Source organism: Melanotaenia boesemani, chromosome 20 (genome assembly GCF_017639745.1).
Source record: "Melanotaenia boesemani isolate fMelBoe1 chromosome 20, fMelBoe1.pri, whole genome shotgun sequence".
NCBI classification, from domain to species: Eukaryota; Metazoa; Chordata; class Actinopteri; order Atheriniformes; family Melanotaeniidae; genus Melanotaenia; species Melanotaenia boesemani.
The window spans coordinates 8,980,415-8,997,277 of NC_055701.1; the positions used below are offsets into that span (position 1 = coordinate 8,980,415).

The 16,863-nt window shown below is 39.7% G+C and overlaps 3 protein-coding genes across 7 annotated transcripts; 1 reads left to right on the forward strand and 2 right to left on the reverse strand.

The window, feature by feature from the left end:
• Positions 1 to 104: 104 nt before the first annotated feature.
• On the reverse strand, positions 105 to 3,438 carry tdh2 (L-threonine dehydrogenase 2). Of its 2 annotated transcripts, none has more exons than XM_041972909.1 (8): positions 3,197 to 3,438; positions 2,571 to 2,613; positions 2,414 to 2,484; positions 2,124 to 2,185; positions 1,863 to 2,035; positions 1,584 to 1,674; positions 1,215 to 1,484; positions 105 to 1,007 (listed from the first exon to the last, which is right to left on the reverse strand). In XM_041972909.1, exons 1-8 carry the CDS (start codon positions 3,418 to 3,420, stop codon positions 862 to 864), a joined length of 1,080 nt encoding a protein of 359 aa, XP_041828843.1. In that variant the 5' UTR covers positions 3,421 to 3,438; the 3' UTR covers positions 105 to 861. The 2 variants fall into 2 exon arrangements, with proteins under 2 accessions (XP_041828843.1, XP_041828842.1); XM_041972908.1 differs by having other exon boundaries at positions 2,124 to 2,273.
• Positions 3,439 to 4,478: 1,040 nt separating this feature from the next.
• On the reverse strand, positions 4,479 to 11,780 carry zgc:154055 (uncharacterized protein LOC556036 homolog). 4 transcript variants are annotated; one of them, XM_041972904.1, is made up of 11 exons: positions 11,271 to 11,780; positions 10,884 to 10,940; positions 10,365 to 10,473; positions 10,091 to 10,216; positions 8,545 to 8,718; positions 8,256 to 8,473; positions 8,007 to 8,168; positions 7,777 to 7,918; positions 4,983 to 5,203; positions 4,739 to 4,890; positions 4,479 to 4,620 (listed from the first exon to the last, which is right to left on the reverse strand). In XM_041972904.1, exons 1-11 carry the CDS (start codon positions 11,450 to 11,452, stop codon positions 4,520 to 4,522), a joined length of 1,644 nt encoding a protein of 547 aa, XP_041828838.1. In that variant the 5' UTR covers positions 11,453 to 11,780; the 3' UTR covers positions 4,479 to 4,519. The 4 variants fall into 4 exon arrangements, with proteins under 4 accessions (XP_041828838.1, XP_041828839.1, XP_041828840.1 ...); XM_041972905.1 differs by lacking the exon at positions 10,884 to 10,940 and having other exon boundaries at positions 11,271 to 11,778; XM_041972906.1 differs by lacking the exon at positions 10,884 to 10,940 and having other exon boundaries at positions 10,403 to 10,473; positions 11,271 to 11,295.
• A 1,706-nt stretch (positions 11,781 to 13,486) lies between these two features.
• On the forward strand, positions 13,487 to 15,174 carry fam167b (family with sequence similarity 167 member B). The gene is made up of 2 exons (XM_041972976.1): positions 13,487 to 13,864; positions 14,368 to 15,174. Exons 1-2 carry the CDS (start codon positions 13,565 to 13,567, stop codon positions 14,629 to 14,631), a joined length of 564 nt encoding a protein of 187 aa, XP_041828910.1. The 5' UTR covers positions 13,487 to 13,564; the 3' UTR covers positions 14,632 to 15,174.
• The last annotated feature ends 1,689 nt before the right edge of the window (positions 15,175 to 16,863 follow it).

Sequence of the window (16,863 nt, forward strand, 5' to 3'; positions counted from 1 at the left end):
GAGTTGGAATAAACAGTATAGCAAATGAATGATTTAAGGGCAACATACAAATTATCTAGGTAAACACACATTTCTTCAAAATATGATAACCAGTATAGTTTGGCTAAATAACATTTTTTATTATTATTCAAGTACTGATTAAATCAACACAGCATTTTTTATTAATTATTTTCCAAAGCTAATAATCCTGGATTTGATATTGGTACTCATTCATAACCAAAGGCACACTGCTGGCAAAAAAAGTCAAATAAAGGTTCTCTGTTATATGCCACAGCAGGGGTAGTGGAGATATATAAAATATGTAATTGTCATGTGATAGACTATATTATAAAAACTGCTTGAAGATAGTCCAGAGTTAAGTGAGCCAGCTACTCCAGATGATCCTGGAATTGAGATGTGCAACAGTTTTGCCACTCAAAGTGTTCAGTTGTTCTATACTGTAGACACTGTAAAAGACATTGTAAAAGAACGTGTTCATGCATGCAATTATCATGACATTTGGAAATATCTTAGGCTTAAGTATTTTTCTGTTTCATTTGAAGTGACATTCCCATGTGTAAAGTGATGCTTAAAACAATTAAAAACAACAATGATGAAGAGAAGATTTAACAGTATGATTCCCTGAAGAAGACTGAAATGTGTAAGTTTGTGTACAATGTGTATGACAATGTCACTTTCCACTGTATATTGACAGGTAAGAATTCCTGTTTTACATTCTGTCCCTGGTGCATTGCTGTTTTTCCCCAGAGAAATACACAGGATACTGGTTCACAGTATGAAATGAAAGAAAACTGTTGGTAAATGCAGGCTAAAGAAAAGCCAGTGGTAGGGCATTGGTCAATCTTTGGGGAGAAGGTTTTGCTAGCTGACTGAAAAGCCTTCGTTGGTCCTCTTGTCTCGAACGGAGCGCAGCATATCTGAGACCAGCTCCTCAATCCCAAAGGCTGGTGCCCAGCCCCAGTCTCTCCTGGCGTTGGAGTCATCAAATCTCACAGGCCAGCTGTCTGCTGCAAATCAAAACAGAAAATGACCACATTACTACCACCATATTAGTTTTTAACAAGATTTCAACATCATAGCACCATTTTCTAAATAAAACTGGAAATTTCACACACTTTTACAAATTAATGTGTCATATGAAATGACATATGCAATGAAATATTACCACCCATGGTAGTTAGAGTAATATCTGTACCACTGGTGTTAAGACGTACCAATTGTCTGGCGGACAGAGTCTGGATTGTAGGTGACCGTCAGGTGAGGAAGATGCTTGCGGATTTCTTGGGCCACCTCCTCTGGAGTGAAGCTCATGGCAGCTATGTTATAGGTACGCAGTGACAGCTGGCACTCTGGAGTCTGCATAAACTCTACTGTGGCACGGTGGCAGTCAGAGATATGCATCATGGGGAGCCGGGTGTCAGGTCGCAAATAACACTCATGGTGACCTGTGTTGAGAGCGTCGTGGAAGATTTGAACTGCATAGTCTGTGAAGACAGAGGTTTAGAGATCTTAGTCTGTATAGTGATGTCAAACTAATTGTAGTCTATTTGCATAATACGTGAACATATCAGGTGTAGAAATACCTGTTGTTCCTCCACCAGGAGGTGTGTTGACAGATATCACACCAGGGTAACGAAGGCAGCGGAAGTCTAAACCATATTTATGATGGAGATACTAAAAAAAAACAAAAAAACAAAAGGCCTATTAGTACGGACATGTGGGACTTTATATACCTATATATATAGCTATATATCTATATAGATATATAGATATATATATTTGTGTGTGTGTGTGTGTGTGTGTGTGTGTGTGTGTGTGTGTGTGTGTGTGTGTGTGTGTGTGTGTGTGTCACTGAGTCTTACCTCCCCCATCAGTTCACCATGCACTTTAGACACACCATAGATTGTTCGAGGGCGTTGAACACAGAGGTCAGGGGCCGGGTCACGTGGAGAAGATGGACCAAATGCTCCTATGGTGCTGGGCACAAAGAGGCGAAGGCAGTTCTCAAGAGCCAAGTCCAGAACATTGTGCAGGCCTGGATAGGAAGCAGAAGCTCAGACAGAAGCATCTCCAAACATGGATGGTACTTAAAAAGGTGGAACATGTAAACTCTTCAAGCAGACCTGTGATGTTGATCTTTCGTGCCAAAGCCACATTAGCTTCACCTACGGCACTCAGCAGAGCGCTGTAGTGGACCAACCAAGTAATACGATTATTTACAATCAGTTCTCTGAGGTGTTTGTAATCCAAAACATCAGCGTATACAAATGGGCCTAAAGGGAAATAAGTGTGATGTCATGAAGGTAAATAAAAAGCAAAATGTGTGCATTCAAGTGTAAAATGAAGAAAAAAAATATAGACTGCAAAAGTAGATCACAAAAATGTCCAAAAACTTGAGTCAGATCTTGCATACCACTGGCGACAACATGAGGTGGAGGCTTCTTGATGTCTGACAGGATTACATTCTCTCTTCCATACTGTTTTCTAGACATGAATATTAGCTATGATGAGAGTCATATTTCAAACATTTTTACAAACTAGGAGGTGTCAGGAATTTCTAGATGTCTCACCTCAACATCTGTGCAAGTCCCACACCTAACTGCCCCAGGCCACCTGCACAGAGCAAAAAAAATCCTAATTTAATCTGTCTCAAGAAAACAACAAAAACATTTACATTTTTAAATGAGCAAACTTTTCGTGCACCATGTCCAGGCCAAAGAAACATAAAAGCTTTTTGTTTGTCCTCAAGCATTATTCCAGAACAAAAAGTGACTGCAGGCTATTATTCTCCTCCCCTTTATGTCCTCAACACTGTCTGTACGCGTGCTGTTGTGATGAATCAAAATGAGGTCCTGCTGCAAGGGCACATTGAAAACAACATGAAAAAAAGGCAGAATACTAAATGTCTGTAGTATTCTGCTCATGGTGGTGAATTCTTCATCCTATAAGGCAAGAATTTGCTTGGAAATGATCAAAGTAAGTCTCAATCCAGTATTTGTTTAGAGTTTGTCCATGAGCGTGTCACTCAATTTTTAATGTGACTGCTCTTAGGTCAACAATACAAAGCGATGGATGGTCAGTGAAAGTGGTGGAAAACAATGGCAGCTTCATGGGCTCCGTTTTCAGGCAAGTGTGGAGAAGTTGGTCAACTACAAGCAAATGTTATGAGCTAATTACGGCTGGAAACTGGTATCACCTGTGATGAGGACACGTGGGCTTTCTTGAGGATTTTGGGAGTTGGAGCTTTCTTGGCTGTTCCACCTGCTCATCTGCTTGGGGGCAGAACTGAAGCTGCGACTGGGCCAACTCTGCGTCCTGCTGAGACAGCCTCGGCAAAACAGGCCCAGGAACGCTGCAGTGGGCACACACACCTGAAAACCTGGTGGCATCTCCAGAAGCAGTCCTGAAGAGAGTTACCATAACAAACTGATTACACTGAACTTCTTCTGCTTAATGGTGAAAAGTCAGGCACAAATATGTTGTGACCTATCAGATAGAACAGAAAAAATATATTACCTGTGTGCAGACAAATTTGGAAACCTCAGACAGTTGATTTATGACAGAAAGCCAACAGACTCAAGTCAGTAAATCCAGAGCTATTTCTCAAAACAAAATGATGAAATCAGAGCATATAAGAAGTGTCAAAAATAAAAGATTACCATCCGACTGGTCACCGTCTCAGCTCACCCAGTAAGCACTGGATATATACGTAGGTGTAGAAAGTCTTCCTGGACTTTGTGGTCCTTGTCCAATTAGTGCAGCCACTATGGCCTGTAGCTCTTGAATGAAAAGGACTACAGTCTCCAGCTTGCAAAGCTCCGTGTGTGCAAACATGCTGACTTGCTGTGCACAGGGATTTGTATTGTGAAGAGTGTTTAGCTGAGCTTAACAGGACTGGGAGGTGTGTTTGTTATACAACCCTTCTCTATTGATAATATTTATATGGGAATATATATCATAAAGTAACCACCCTGTAATTACTAAATGAACAAGCTATAATTAGAGGGTTTGGTGGTTTCAACACTAGAAATGTGGTAAGATAGAAGGCTAAACAATGGCCTGAATGACACATTTTGTAAATTTTTTTATTTACAGTTATTTTAAATATGAATGGGTGAAGCCACAAAGTGAAGCCTGGAGAAACCTTATTTTTTTAATGAGCACAAAGCTGGTCAAAAAACTAATGAAAGTGAACTAAGTCATAAAAAATAAATTCTGTTAATCATAATGTTCAATTCGTATTTATTTGTATTTATTTAAAGTAATAGTTGTGTCAAAATGTCACTTCGAAAACAATAATTAGGGGATTGAGTAACTATTTCTTCTGTAAACTATAGGTCTTCCCAAAATGTTCCTTTAAATAATGCCAACATTCCAGTTTTCTTTTCAGTATGAAAATGTTTATAAAAAAGATTTAAAAACCATACTGTACATTGAAAAATATTAGGTACACAACAATTTGTGAACATTTCTCCTTCGAATATTTTTGACTAACTCAATTATACACACTGTAGAGCCATCAGCTGAAGGCTAACCTCCCCCACTCATTGACCATGTTCCTTACTTCCTCCTGAACCTCCTCAAGGTGACGAGCCTCCTGGGTCCACCTCAGGAAAAATCCTGGGGATCAAATGAAAACTATTTTACAACTTGGCGTTTATGTTGGAGACTACAGAGTGTACATCACTACGGCAGTGATCACCGGTCAAAAAGAGTAGTTTTGAACATATACGCTCACCTCTCCAGAGCTGCAGGGACTGAGGGTGAACTGAGGGCCAAATTGCCAACTCAGTGGGTTCATAAAGTGGGTTTGAGTAGAAATCTCTCTCAATGGGCCTCAGCAGGGCTTGGAACAAACAGTGAGTCTTGTCCTTAACTCCTAAAGCACACCTGAATGAGAGAGTTTTCAAAGTAAGACCAAGGAGATTTATATTATAGTCTATGTTAAGTCAAAAACTGTGACTGAGAACCATTAAGCTGACCTCTCCTGATCATTGTTACATAGAAAGGTTCCAAAATCAGAGGCGTAGGCTTCAGTGGCCAGTCTCAGGAGCAGTGCCTCAGAGAAACCCAGCGCAAGAGGAAACTGACGCCACAGCTGCCACACACAGTCCAGCATCAGCAAGAAGACCGGGGACTCCTGCTGGAGACGAGTGTGGGAGTAAGCTGAGTGGGCACATCGCTGCTGGAACGGGTGTCCGGCCTGCAAAGAAGACCATTCAGACAAAGAAGTGCTCATATAGCATACACAGGTACTTTTTTTAAAAGCCAAACGTAGCTTTGTATTCTTCGGTTGGACTGTTGTTATTAAAATAAGTTCATGCTGAAACCCACACAAAAAGATTCTCTAGATTCTTTACCAGTTTAATTTATATAATGGGGTTTTGCCAACACTGCAATATTTAACTGCCAAAATATAATATTTAAAATACACAGAGAAAAAGGGAAAAGAAATCAAAAGACTTTGGGATTTTTAAATGTACAACAATTTAACCAACACTGAACAAAATACTGCAGAAAACTGAAGTGTGTTTTACTAAATCTGTGAACACACTAAGTATGATTACTGGCATTTCCTGTTAGTGGTGGACTATGGAGCAACATCCTTTTAACCACATGTGCTTTGTGGTTAGCTCTGCAGCAATCCTGAAAATGTTAAACTTAATATTGCACTTTAATTTCACATTTGATATAACGTATAACTTATCTAAATGGAAAAAAAATAGTTCTTTGAGTTTTGTGTTGCTTTGCACCCCAAATATGATTTGGGAGATTTGCATGCAGCAAATGCCAGAAATCAGCTGTAGTAAGAACTCGGCCCATGCAAATGGGGTGCATGCACACAGGTGTTAGAGGCGGGAAGGCTTTATTGCCATCACTTTGGTCACTTTATTACCACAGATTCTGGAGGCACTTCTGATCTCTCTTAACAGCAGAGACAAACCTTGTGTAATGGAGTGTCTACTTTGAGAATCAGGTGCAAAAGTAATTCTTTTAGATGACTTTCGAGGTCCTTGAACACTAGACAATCTTTAAAAAAATAACTATATAAAAAGTCTGTGAGAAAATATCAAGCATTCTGCATAAGCGAAACTGAAATACTGAAATTGAAACTGGAGTCTGAAGGCCAAAGGAAAATAAAATTGCTGCAGTGTATTATATAGTGTACTACAAGAAAATCAAAAATACAAACAGATAAGTTAGATCATGGGTCCCCTCTCCAGGCATAGAAAGTCATTGTTAATAACTTTTTCAGGTGGGCAGGAATGACTTCCTGTACTTATTATTATTGAAGCAGAGCTGATAAAGCCTCTGTCTGAAGACACTCCATTGTTTGGTTGGTATATTGTGTCCATGGTGTGCAGTGTTGTCCAATATTTTCAGCAAACGTGCAACATTTGTCCTACAATCAGTTCCAGGGGCTTCAGAGTTGAAAAGATCAGAAACGTACTACCAATGCAGTCAAGTAATAGTCAAAAAGTAACTATATCAAAGTTCTGAGGAGGCCCAAGCAGAGTCCAGATCTTAATGCCATCTAGAATCGGTTTTATTTATTTATTTAACCTTTATTTTACCAGGAGGTCCCATTGAGATTCAAAATGTCCTTTTCAAGAGAGACCTGGCCAAGGCAGCAGCCAAATCACAGAGTGAATGCAGGATACAGATTATAACAATTTACATTTTTACAATAAGACAACAAGTAAATAGTCATAAAAACATCTAAAAAAACAAGCACATGTCTCCATCACCACATTCTTTATGAAAGCTTTAAATTCATTTATGGACATACGTGTTTCTAGTTTAAACTCTTTCTGTAGATTATTCCATCCCCAAGGTGCTGAATAGGAGAATGCAGTTTTTCCAAATTCTGTTGCAACTCTGGGAACATTAAAAAGTAATCACTTTGAGGCACGTAACTGATAGTTATTAGGGCAAACAGAGAGGAGGTTACAGAGGTATAGTGGAAGTTTGCCAAGTATTGCTTTGTAAATGAAAATATACCAATGCTGTTGTCTACAAATTCTCTGAGATGTCCAACCAACTAAATCATAAAGAATGCAGTGATGAGTGAGGGACTTGGAGTTTGTAATGAATCGTAGTGAAGCATGGTACACTGAATCAACATGACGTAAGATTGAGGATGCAGCATGCATGTACAATATATCACCATAATCAATCACAGACAGAAAAGTAGTTTCCACAAGTTTCCTTTAGAGCTAAAAGAAAAGCAAGATATGTTTTTAAAATAAAAGACAAGCTTTACTTTAAGCTTCTTGACTGAAGTTGTAATATGTAGAGCAAGAACAGTCAGGGTGATGGAAAAGAAGGATGGAGATTGTTGCAGAAAAGAAGCCCAAAATCCCGGTGGGGAAAGTTTGTTAGGACTTATATAGATTTGTCTGCTTTGATGGCAAAGACTTTACATTTAATTATTAAAGACAGGCACAATATCATTTTAGATATACTATTCTTTTGTAAAACACTAAATGAAAAATTATCATTTAATTTGAACAAACTAATCTATAAAAATGTTTTACCATTTTCCATATTTGAAACACATTGGTTAGATATAAATGGGCCTAACTTTGTATGATGAAAGGATATATTTGGGGGAAATAAGGATGAAAAGTACAGCAATTTTTTTAGTTTCCAATGTCAGAGAACAGTCCAAAGCCCCCTTATTATTATGAAACATATAGTATTTGAAGCTATTTGTAAAATTGCTCTTTTGTAATAATATATATCATCATCTTGTCACAAAAATCTAACTCTCACCTGTACCCACTCTCTCTCCAGCAGGGCCAAGAATCCCTCAAGTGTTCGGCAGCATGGGTCCATGATGAGCTGAGCTAGAGTGCTGATGAGCAAAGAACAGTCTGTCCCATCAGATCCATGAACCAGAACCGAATGGCCGTCTCTGAACAAAAACAATAATCATTCTACAAGTCTGCTGTAGTACTCACACATTTATCCCACTACAGGCTCAAGCTGTGTGTTCTTCCTACCTTTCCACACACTCCGCTAGCAGGCCAGCAGTTGACAGAGCAGTCTGGACGTGAGACAGCCACTTTGAATTCTCAAGTTTACTGAGCCAGCGATCCATGTTGTGGGACTCATCTCCGCAAGCCTCCACCAGTTTAATGAGACTCTCCTGGAGTGCTTTACCCCTGCACAAACATGTGAAAAAGTGTATGCAGCTGGTTTAACAGGAAGGATTGTAATGTTTAATGGAAATTTTATGTTCAAATACACACTTTTCCATCTGTCTGTGCAGCCTCTTCCAGCGCTCATAGCACGCTTTGGACTCAAACCCTCCACCCGTCATCCGGGCCTGTTGAACCTGCTGACTAGAGCGGGTGTCAATAATGTAACCTTTATCTGACCCATCAATCACAGCCTGGAGGAGAAGCTCATCTTCACTACAGCGCTTCTTGTTGGCTCCGGTCAGTGGCTGACTACTGCGCATGATCACCTAAAAGGTCGTTGTCCAGTTAGCAATGACCAGTTACATTTGTAGCCACAATGAGGATTAAAACACCTCACCATGCCATTCTTCCTGTGGTAATAGCATAAGACAGGGAAGCGTCCACCCTGTCTGAATTTGGCCACCTTCTTCAGCGTGTCATCATCCACAGTGTTTGGAACAATGACTGCTGGGGGATAGGAGGGACACACCAAGTAGTCTCTGTTGACGCTGCTCAATCTCCACCTTTTATGCTGAAAACACACACAGAGAATGATTAAGGTCACAAATCATTAAAGTAAAAGGAGCTAGGCCTATCTGGAAATCCTAGCAAGCTGTTACAGTTGTTTTAAATCTGTTTGCTAAGCTAAACATATTGATGTTTTCTAGTCAGAAAGCCTGATTAGTCATCTTTATAAGGGAGTGGAACTTCTAAGGATCATGTTTCTGTGGAATAAACAAAATAGCTGTATGTGTGGGTAGTGTACCAAAAAATGTACCAAAATTCACTGCAATACTCTCTTGCTGATTTTCACTTCTGTTTTGATATTCAAGAGCAGCCAGGTGTGTTCCAGTCTCATTAGCTCCCACAGCAAAATGTGACCAAGCTGGTGACCAGTATGAGGAAAAGGTGCCAAGCTGTTGTGGCTGTGCATGGACCTTCCACATGTTAATGAGGTCCTTACAGTGTAAAATGAATAAAGTGTAAACACAATCAATGTGTTTTTCTTATTACTGTGGGACAATGTAATCATCTCTCTCTCTCTCAGTATGTTTAGTAAGTTTAATCCCTCTTTCGTAATTATTTTTTTCTGTTTATTATCAATATCTACATCATCATGCAACGCACTCACATAATAAATGCTTAGTAACTAGTTTATCATTAAAAAAAAGATTCAGCTCTCTAGCAGTATAATTAATATTTCTGAACTGACTGAAATACTGAGATTTGGGGGGAGACAGAAGCTAAAACTGAACATTTTTGACGAAGGCAACAAAAGGTGGAGCAGGAGTCTACAGTATTTTTTTATTATTGATTTATCTCTTTGAAACCTCTTTTACCTGCTTCTACAGGTTCTTTGAGAACCGATAAGTCACACTTTGTGATACTGTAGTCATAATTTGTAGCTGCACACACCAAAACTTCACCACTACCTTGAAAGCAGCAGGAATCAGCAGAACAGAAATGTGTAGCCATGCAACTTCTAGTCAGTCTCTTCTTGGTGAAGCATGGTAACCAGGCCACTCATATGGCAAATACAGCCATCCCATCTATTTTGAGAAAACTGTGCCCATAAAACACAGACAACAATGCTTTTCTCAGGACCTAACCCCTCACCATAGCAACCTTGCCCATTCCAGAGGAAGACATTCTAGTGTTTAGCATGAATTCAAGTTGTGTGCAGCACATTCTGACTTTATCAGAAAACAAATGAAAGCTAAGCAACAGGGATATCCTGAATGGTGACCCCCTACATTCAGCCTCCCTGGCATTTTCCTGTCATATGGTAGTTGGATCATTGTTGGAAAAGGTTGCATTTGAGGCTTTTCTAACAATAGATGTTACTACACAGACTCTATTCCTGTGCAGTAGAAACAATTACGAGAGGTTTATATGTTACTTACAAGTTCTTTCATTTGACTGAAGTGTATTTCAGGAGTTGAAAGACCCCACTGGCTCTCCAGGCTGAGGTCGGTAGGTCTGTGAAAGAAAGGATACATCTCTGGCACATTGTCCAGACAGGAGAGGGTCTACAAAAAAAGTAGAGAAGTTGTTGTAAGTCATAAAAAGAGATTACACTCTGATAAAAACAGAGAAAAGAACAATTTCAGGGGAAACACTATTGTTGTGTATACTTTGCTTCAGGGCTAGTTTGCTTTTGGTTTAATTTCTGTATACCTCAATAGAGTGGGCAATGTTTAAACACTGTTCCATGCCTGGTATGTCAAGCTGGAGAATACGCAGATCTTTGCACTTGATGGTGATTGTTCCTGATGATCCAGACATCCTACATACAAACAAATATAAACACTCATCATGTCTTATGTAAACCTTTCCGACTCAAAGTCCCATGTATGGAATATAGTTTTGACTAGCAGTGCAGGAGGCTTGGCTTGCAGCAGAGGAGGAAGGCAAACCCAGTCAGCTGGAATGTCCCTAGGAAGAGGATTTCGCTTCTTGATGAATGAGTGTACAGTTGTTCTGTTACCAACCAAAAAGTGTATCAAGTGGTTTCAACAATGCTTCACAAGGCTTAGAAAAAAAGGTTAGTAGCAAGCAACACAGAAAGTGAGCTTGTGGAAGGTAAAAAGACAAACAACCGCTGCAGTCATGTTGGCAAATTTCCTTCTTCAGCACTGTGTGCAAAGAGGGTGGCACAAACACAGCAGGCATATGGCAACAGCAACAATGTCCAACCTTTCACTTTGACTTGCATTAGAGAAGAAACCGGAATAGCCCACAAGGTTTTCCACACTGGTTAAAAAGATTTAACAAAGAAATTACACATTAGAACACTCAAGGCTAGTTTGAAGGCATTTTTTTGGTTTGACCATGGAGAAGTCAGTGAAATCCTCAAAATAAATGGATAGTTTAAGGGTTTCTAATCAATTAAATCTGTCATTAGTATTTTAAAAGTAGTTAAACACAAGATACGAGCTGTGCTATGTGATGTTATGGCAAAAGGAAAACAAAAATAAGTCATAAATGCAGCTTAATCATGTGTTTTCGGATGTAGCTTTATTTTAGGACTCTTAACACCACTATGCTATAAAATTAAGGCTGTTTTTCAACCAACGGCCTCACCTTTTCTCAGTGGCATCGATGTTTCTGAGGAGCAGCAAAACCTGCCTGGAGCCCTCCTCCCTGTCCGAGAAGAGCAGGTGGTGGCCGGTGATGCACAGGGTCCCTCTGATGGGCGGCTGAAGCGGCTGCTGGAGCAAAACATCCTCCACATTGGCCGTTTTGATGTGCTCCGAAAACTCCATCAACCTCCTCCCACTTCAAACACCCCCAAACTGAACGTTTCTTTTTAACTCAACAAGTGACTCTCCACTCCAAATCACTTCCTCGCCTCTTTTAAGAAAATGAAAGCACGCTTCCTCTTCTGTACACAGAGCTGGTCGGGTAGCTCTGCTATTGCGCTCTGCTTGTTCGGCGATAAGGAGTCTATAAATAGTGTCATATTTGTCTGAACACAGCCGTCCCCATATGTGACTACACCTTTTAGAAAACTGCTTGCAGAACGAGACACTGCTGTGGAAATGGAAAATGAGTGGCTTGAGGTGACAAAAGACGGAAGTGCGCGTTTCCTGAGGAAAAAAAAAGCAAGATAGCCCACATTTAACGACAAAAAGTTCTGTGTGCACTGTGAAGGGGGTAGTGAGAGACGAACAGTGATGTTTCTGCAATATATTAAATGGCCGCTAGATGGCATTACACTCAAAGGCAGAGAAGCTGGACTGACAACCTTTTCTAAGATTGTTGGATTTGGCAGTGATTAAAGTATGAACAGTGTTTTAAACACTTTATTTATTGATTCTTTTTCAGAGGCTAAGTGGTAAATAATTTCTACCTGACAAACAAATAGCAAGGAATAGAAAGATGCAAGAAAGAGTACAAAAGAATAACAAATAGCAATGGTTTACCTTTTAAATTACAATTGAGTAGCCTGCAGAGCGGGAATAAGACCAAGTGCATTTATTGAAGTAACTGCTGTCCAGTAGCCTATAACGTGGAGGTTATCACAGTTCACATTACTAGCATTTTCCCATTTTTTTCCTTTTTACTCTTCAGAAGGAATATAATCTTTAATCTGCCACAGGGAGCTTATGAACAACTTCTAGTGATTTAGGTTTAAAATACAAAACACACTGGTGGTTTGATCAGTTTAGGTCATACGTTTAGATTAAACTTCCAAGGAAGTTCAAGAAAAAACTAAAAATGACAGCAACAGTATTAAAAATCCTTATCTGGTATCTGTCTGTGTGGACAAGATGTTTTATGTTCTGTAATGTTAGAAATACATCCTCACTCCATAAAACAAGTCAACCCACATTTCTTTATATGTTAAGGATCCAGACTTTAATGTAATCACTTAAGCGAATAGTTCACCAGGCTTTCAAAGTTGTTCCTTGGATATTGGTTGCTTTTTCACTTGTTTTCCACTAGAAAGATTTCAGAGGAATTTCCCTTTTTGTTTAGTTAAGCATGAATCTGCAAGCATCTAAAAGCCACATAACTCAAGGGAGGAAACAGTGTTGTGTTTATGTATAATAGACAAATATAACAGACAAATTGGGCATTAGATATGACAAATATAATATCATTTACCTAGCAAAAGATAATATTTTTGCACCAATGAAGTGAAACCCAAAGAGTTATTAGCTGAAAACCTGGCACATTGGTGCGGTCCAATTAGTGGAAAGTGGACAAAAAACGTGTCGTCTGAGCGTTCAGTTGCTATCAACTCATTCTCAACTTTATTAAACCAGCGTGGGATCATACTGACAAAGAGCAGAACAAAAAGAGCCAACATCCAAAGAAAGGCTTTGAAATATCCTTGAAGAAGCCTGGAGAACTATTCCTGAAAGCCTCCTTGAGAAATTACAACAAAGTTTGTGTAAGAGGGCTCATGTTTTGTTGAAAAATAAATATGGTCTTCAAATGTTTGCTTTAATTGTAGAATTTTACCAAATCCCTGCACCTATTTATGGTTTTCCTGGCAAAACATAAAGAAATCAGGGTTGACTCTTTTACACATTGTAGCCTTTTACAGGTCATTGTGACCTTAAATTTCTTTGAAGTTTAATAGATGAATTTCTAAAACAAATGAATAATTATTTCTCTGAATCGTGCATAGTCAATTATATTATGTATTTTTTTTATAAGAACTACAAGGCACAAGGCTGTAAGGTCTTAAGGTCCGACTTCCACCCTAATAAATTATCCACCCCTCCCGTCCTCTGCGGGATGGGCGGTCACTGTTTCTCTTCTCCCTATAAAGGAGGTAAAGACCTGTTGCATTCTGAGCTAAGCTGCCACTCCACTCCAGAAAGCGGCACCAACGCGAATCCAAAAAAGTCTTCCCTCTTGCGTCAATGGATTTCAAAGAGTTTGGAGAGGAGTCTTCAGAGGGAGACACGGAGGATCTGGACAACGTCAAAGCGCTAACGGAGAAGCTGAAGTTGCAGACACGCAGACCATCCTATCTGGAGTGGCAGGAACGGGTGCAGAGTCGCCCGTGGAAGGAAATGAATACAGCAGACAGTCCGGAATCTGGTGGACAAGACGTTTCCATACCCGCAATACTAAGAAATGAGAACTCAGAGCTAGTAGTGCGCAATATATGTGGCTTTGATACAATTGATGATGCTTTGGAGTTTCTAAGAAAAGAGCTGGTGAGTTGCTCCTGACCATTTTACTGTATTTAACATAACTTTTAATAGGATTGTAGTCTTTTATTTTTCTATTTCTAAAAAATTCAGAGTCACAATCCTTGACAACACAACCTCAGTCCATCAAATCAAAATAAGGAAGTCCCTAAACATTCATTAGAGATACAGGTCTATCTTCTTTCTTTTTAGAGATAGTCATCTCCTCAGGTGTCAGTAATCTCCTCTGCATGAGTGCTTGACTTCATTCAAGGATAACATGAGTGAGGACATGCAGTCCTCACTGTTCAAACAAATAGTTTGTAGTTTGTGAAACAATATGATGCCTGTTTTCTCACAGCCTTAGCCTGCAGCCCGTACAGTCCACATGCCAATGATTTACACCCTTTGATAAGCTGATAAGAAAAAAAGCATCATCATAGAAATCTTTATTTTTGCTTATCTTATTTACACTCACTTTTCCCCTCTTCTCCACCACCCTCACCCTTCACCCTCTGCTCTGATCCTAGAGGGAGATGCAAGTCCAGGACAACCACCTGGCCCGTCAACTGATCCGTCTGCGTGGAGAGATCCACCGGCTGAAAGTGGAGCAGGTGTGCGATCGTCACAAGGAGATGCTGGATGATGCAACATACGAGCTAGAGGAATGCGGAGAGGAGTCGGACCTGTTGTGTGACATCCCCATGAAGGCAGCTTTCGCTCTGTCCACCCCTCTGAAACACCTGGGTCTCACCAAGATGAACATCAACTCCAGACGTTTCTCACTGTGTTAAAATAGCAGTCACTTAATGAGGATGTTTCCATCTTCTCTGTGTTTGTTAAGGCATTTTATGAAAGTTTCTTCCTCCTCAGTGAGGTGTTGTGGAGTCAGAGCAAGGAGTGGCTGCTAGTCACTGCTACCAGGAACGACAATGAAAATTATATGTGCCTTGACTTGACATGAATGAGGAAACCTCTGTGTGCAGACCTGTGGAGGCACACACCTTTCCTACAGTCAGTTTCCGGCTGGACTGCTCCGCTCCTGACTGTTTGCACAGTGCAGAGTGATAAATTATGACTGAAATGTAAAGTAGAATGAAATTTATGTTAAATATCTTAAAGATGATTTTATCTGGTGATGCAAAAACATACCGAAAATGTTGACTTCAGGACACAAGCAGTGCCTTGGGGAACTTAATGGCCCCAGTATAAATAGGAAACTTTCAGACAGGACACTTACTACTTACCAAACCATGACCACAGTCTGGAATGCATTTATTTGAATAGAAATTAAAAAAAAAAGAAAGAAAACTAACTTGTAATAGCAAATAATCTATTTAACATTAAAGCCACCAAATAAAATAAAATAAACACAAAGGTCACACATTTTTTCTGAAGGGGTACATGCAGTGATGTGGGGCCACTAGTAGACATTGCTTTTTTTTCCAAGTCATCACATGCTTTAATGACATCAAACAGTTTTCAGGCAGTGCATCTGGTTGTGCATGGAGGGATCAGATAAAGAAAACATCTACAAAGAGAACAAAGTCTCATAATATAGCAATGAGCTCGAGCGCCTGAATGCTTCAGTATCCTCACAGGAAGCAGGAGGTCACACACAGCATTTTTTTACACCTCTTCTTCACAACCCAAAAATATCTTTACAGAGTCTCCACTGCGGTTACAGGACCCAGGAGGCTGTTTTGTTTCCCAGTAGCATGTCCAGATGCTGCAGAGTACTGACTGTGTAAGGCTGGAAAGAGACCAAATGCATTGTGTTGCACAGTGGACAGTAGCTGGCATGATTTTTTTGATGGTTTAATCACAAATGAATTTTTTTCCTCCCTTTTAGATTTGATTGTATTTGTATCAAATGTAAATTCTTAAATGAAGACATTGTATAAATATATTTACTTGGAGTATAACTGAAAAAATACCTGTAAAATGTACATTTTTCTCTCTTGCACATAAGAAACTCATAAACCTACTGATAAATTACATTATTTTAGCTTGTAGATGTTCAGAAATGTACAATCCTGATCATTATATGACTTAAAAAGACACTATGGTGCAGTTAATCTGTCTGTGTACTAGGATAAATGTCACCACGTGCTTCACCATCATCTACCCTCTATCCTAAAGCCTCCAAAGCACAATGGTGTCTTCTTTCCTTCTACTAGACATTCATGACCTGGTGTAACATCCAACCATAAGAATGGCGCCCTGGAGGGATGTGCGGTCATTGTCAGACATAATTTGTTAAACAAGAAACCAAATATGCCTTAGCAGAGGACAGCCACTGTGTGAAACGAGAGCACAGTCAGGGCTGCTGAACTGATGAGCATGTGGAATGCTACAGGACACATGACCTCATGTGTGACTTGAGACCTCAACAGTGAGAAATGTAGAAGTGTATCAAATAGAAAATGCAAAGAATCTTAAGTAGTGCACTTTTATTCCCCCCTCTAATGCCTTTACAACAAAGAAATGCAGAGTTGTTCTCATGTCACTCAGCTTTGCCTTTGGGATAGTTTCCCTTGACCCTCGTTTTTTCTTTCTCTGTGTCATACATACCACTTGTCATATGGCCAGAAGCTGATATTACAGTGTAAATAAAGCATGCACATCTATCAGTTTATTGTGAACCTAAACAAATTCACATGACGCATGTCAGTAAGCATTGGCAGCAAAACAATAGCTGCTCTCACTGTCGTGAAAGAGGCCAGCACCTGCAACACAGAGCAGGCGGTATGAAGGCTGGAAAACTTTTTGCATATTGATAGCATCTACATGTGATTGCGTAACAGAATGTGATTTCCAACCACATTTGGAAGTAGTGACAAATAGAGTGGAGAAGGGATACCCTTAAAGCTTACTACGGCATGCAGACCTTCAAAGATGGCGGGGCTCTCTGGTGATCTCTCTGTGATTAGATTTTTCAGTAATTCATGCATGCTTATTTCATGTAGTTTATCAGCCCACTAACAGGTTAATTTAACATATCAAAAAGGCAAAAAGTGAAACAC

What these genes read in the sequence shown, in the direction of transcription:
- tdh2 (XM_041972908.1), bottom strand. Translation starts at nt 3,389, where the DNA reads ATGCCACCAGGTTTTCAGGTGTGTGTGCCCACTGCAGCGTTCCTGGGC. An exon ending in ACCTCATGTTGTCGCCAGTG is followed by an intron (nt 2,274 to 2,413) that starts GTATGCAAGATC and finishes ATTTCCCTTTAG; the next exon opens with GCCCATTTGTATACGCTGAT. An exon ending in TCCTGGTGGAGGAACAACAG is followed by an intron (nt 1,485 to 1,583) that starts GTATTTCTACAC and finishes CTGTCTTCACAG; the next exon opens with ACTATGCAGTTCAAATCTTC.
- zgc:154055 (XM_041972904.1), bottom strand. Translation starts at nt 11,452, where the DNA reads ATGGAGTTTTCGGAGCACATCAAAACGGCCAATGTGGAGGATGTTTTG. An exon ending in AATGCAAGTCAAAGTGAAAG is followed by an intron (nt 10,474 to 10,883) that starts GTTGGACATTGT and finishes GTTTGTATGTAG; the next exon opens with GATGTCTGGATCATCAGGAA. An exon ending in CTAGCGGAGTGTGTGGAAAG is followed by an intron (nt 7,919 to 8,006) that starts GTAGGAAGAACA and finishes GTTTTTGTTCAG; the next exon opens with AGACGGCCATTCGGTTCTGG.
- fam167b (XM_041972976.1), top strand. Translation starts at nt 13,565, where the DNA reads ATGGATTTCAAAGAGTTTGGAGAGGAGTCTTCAGAGGGAGACACGGAG. An exon ending in AGTTTCTAAGAAAAGAGCTG is followed by an intron (nt 13,865 to 14,367) that starts GTGAGTTGCTCC and finishes CTCTGATCCTAG; the next exon opens with AGGGAGATGCAAGTCCAGGA.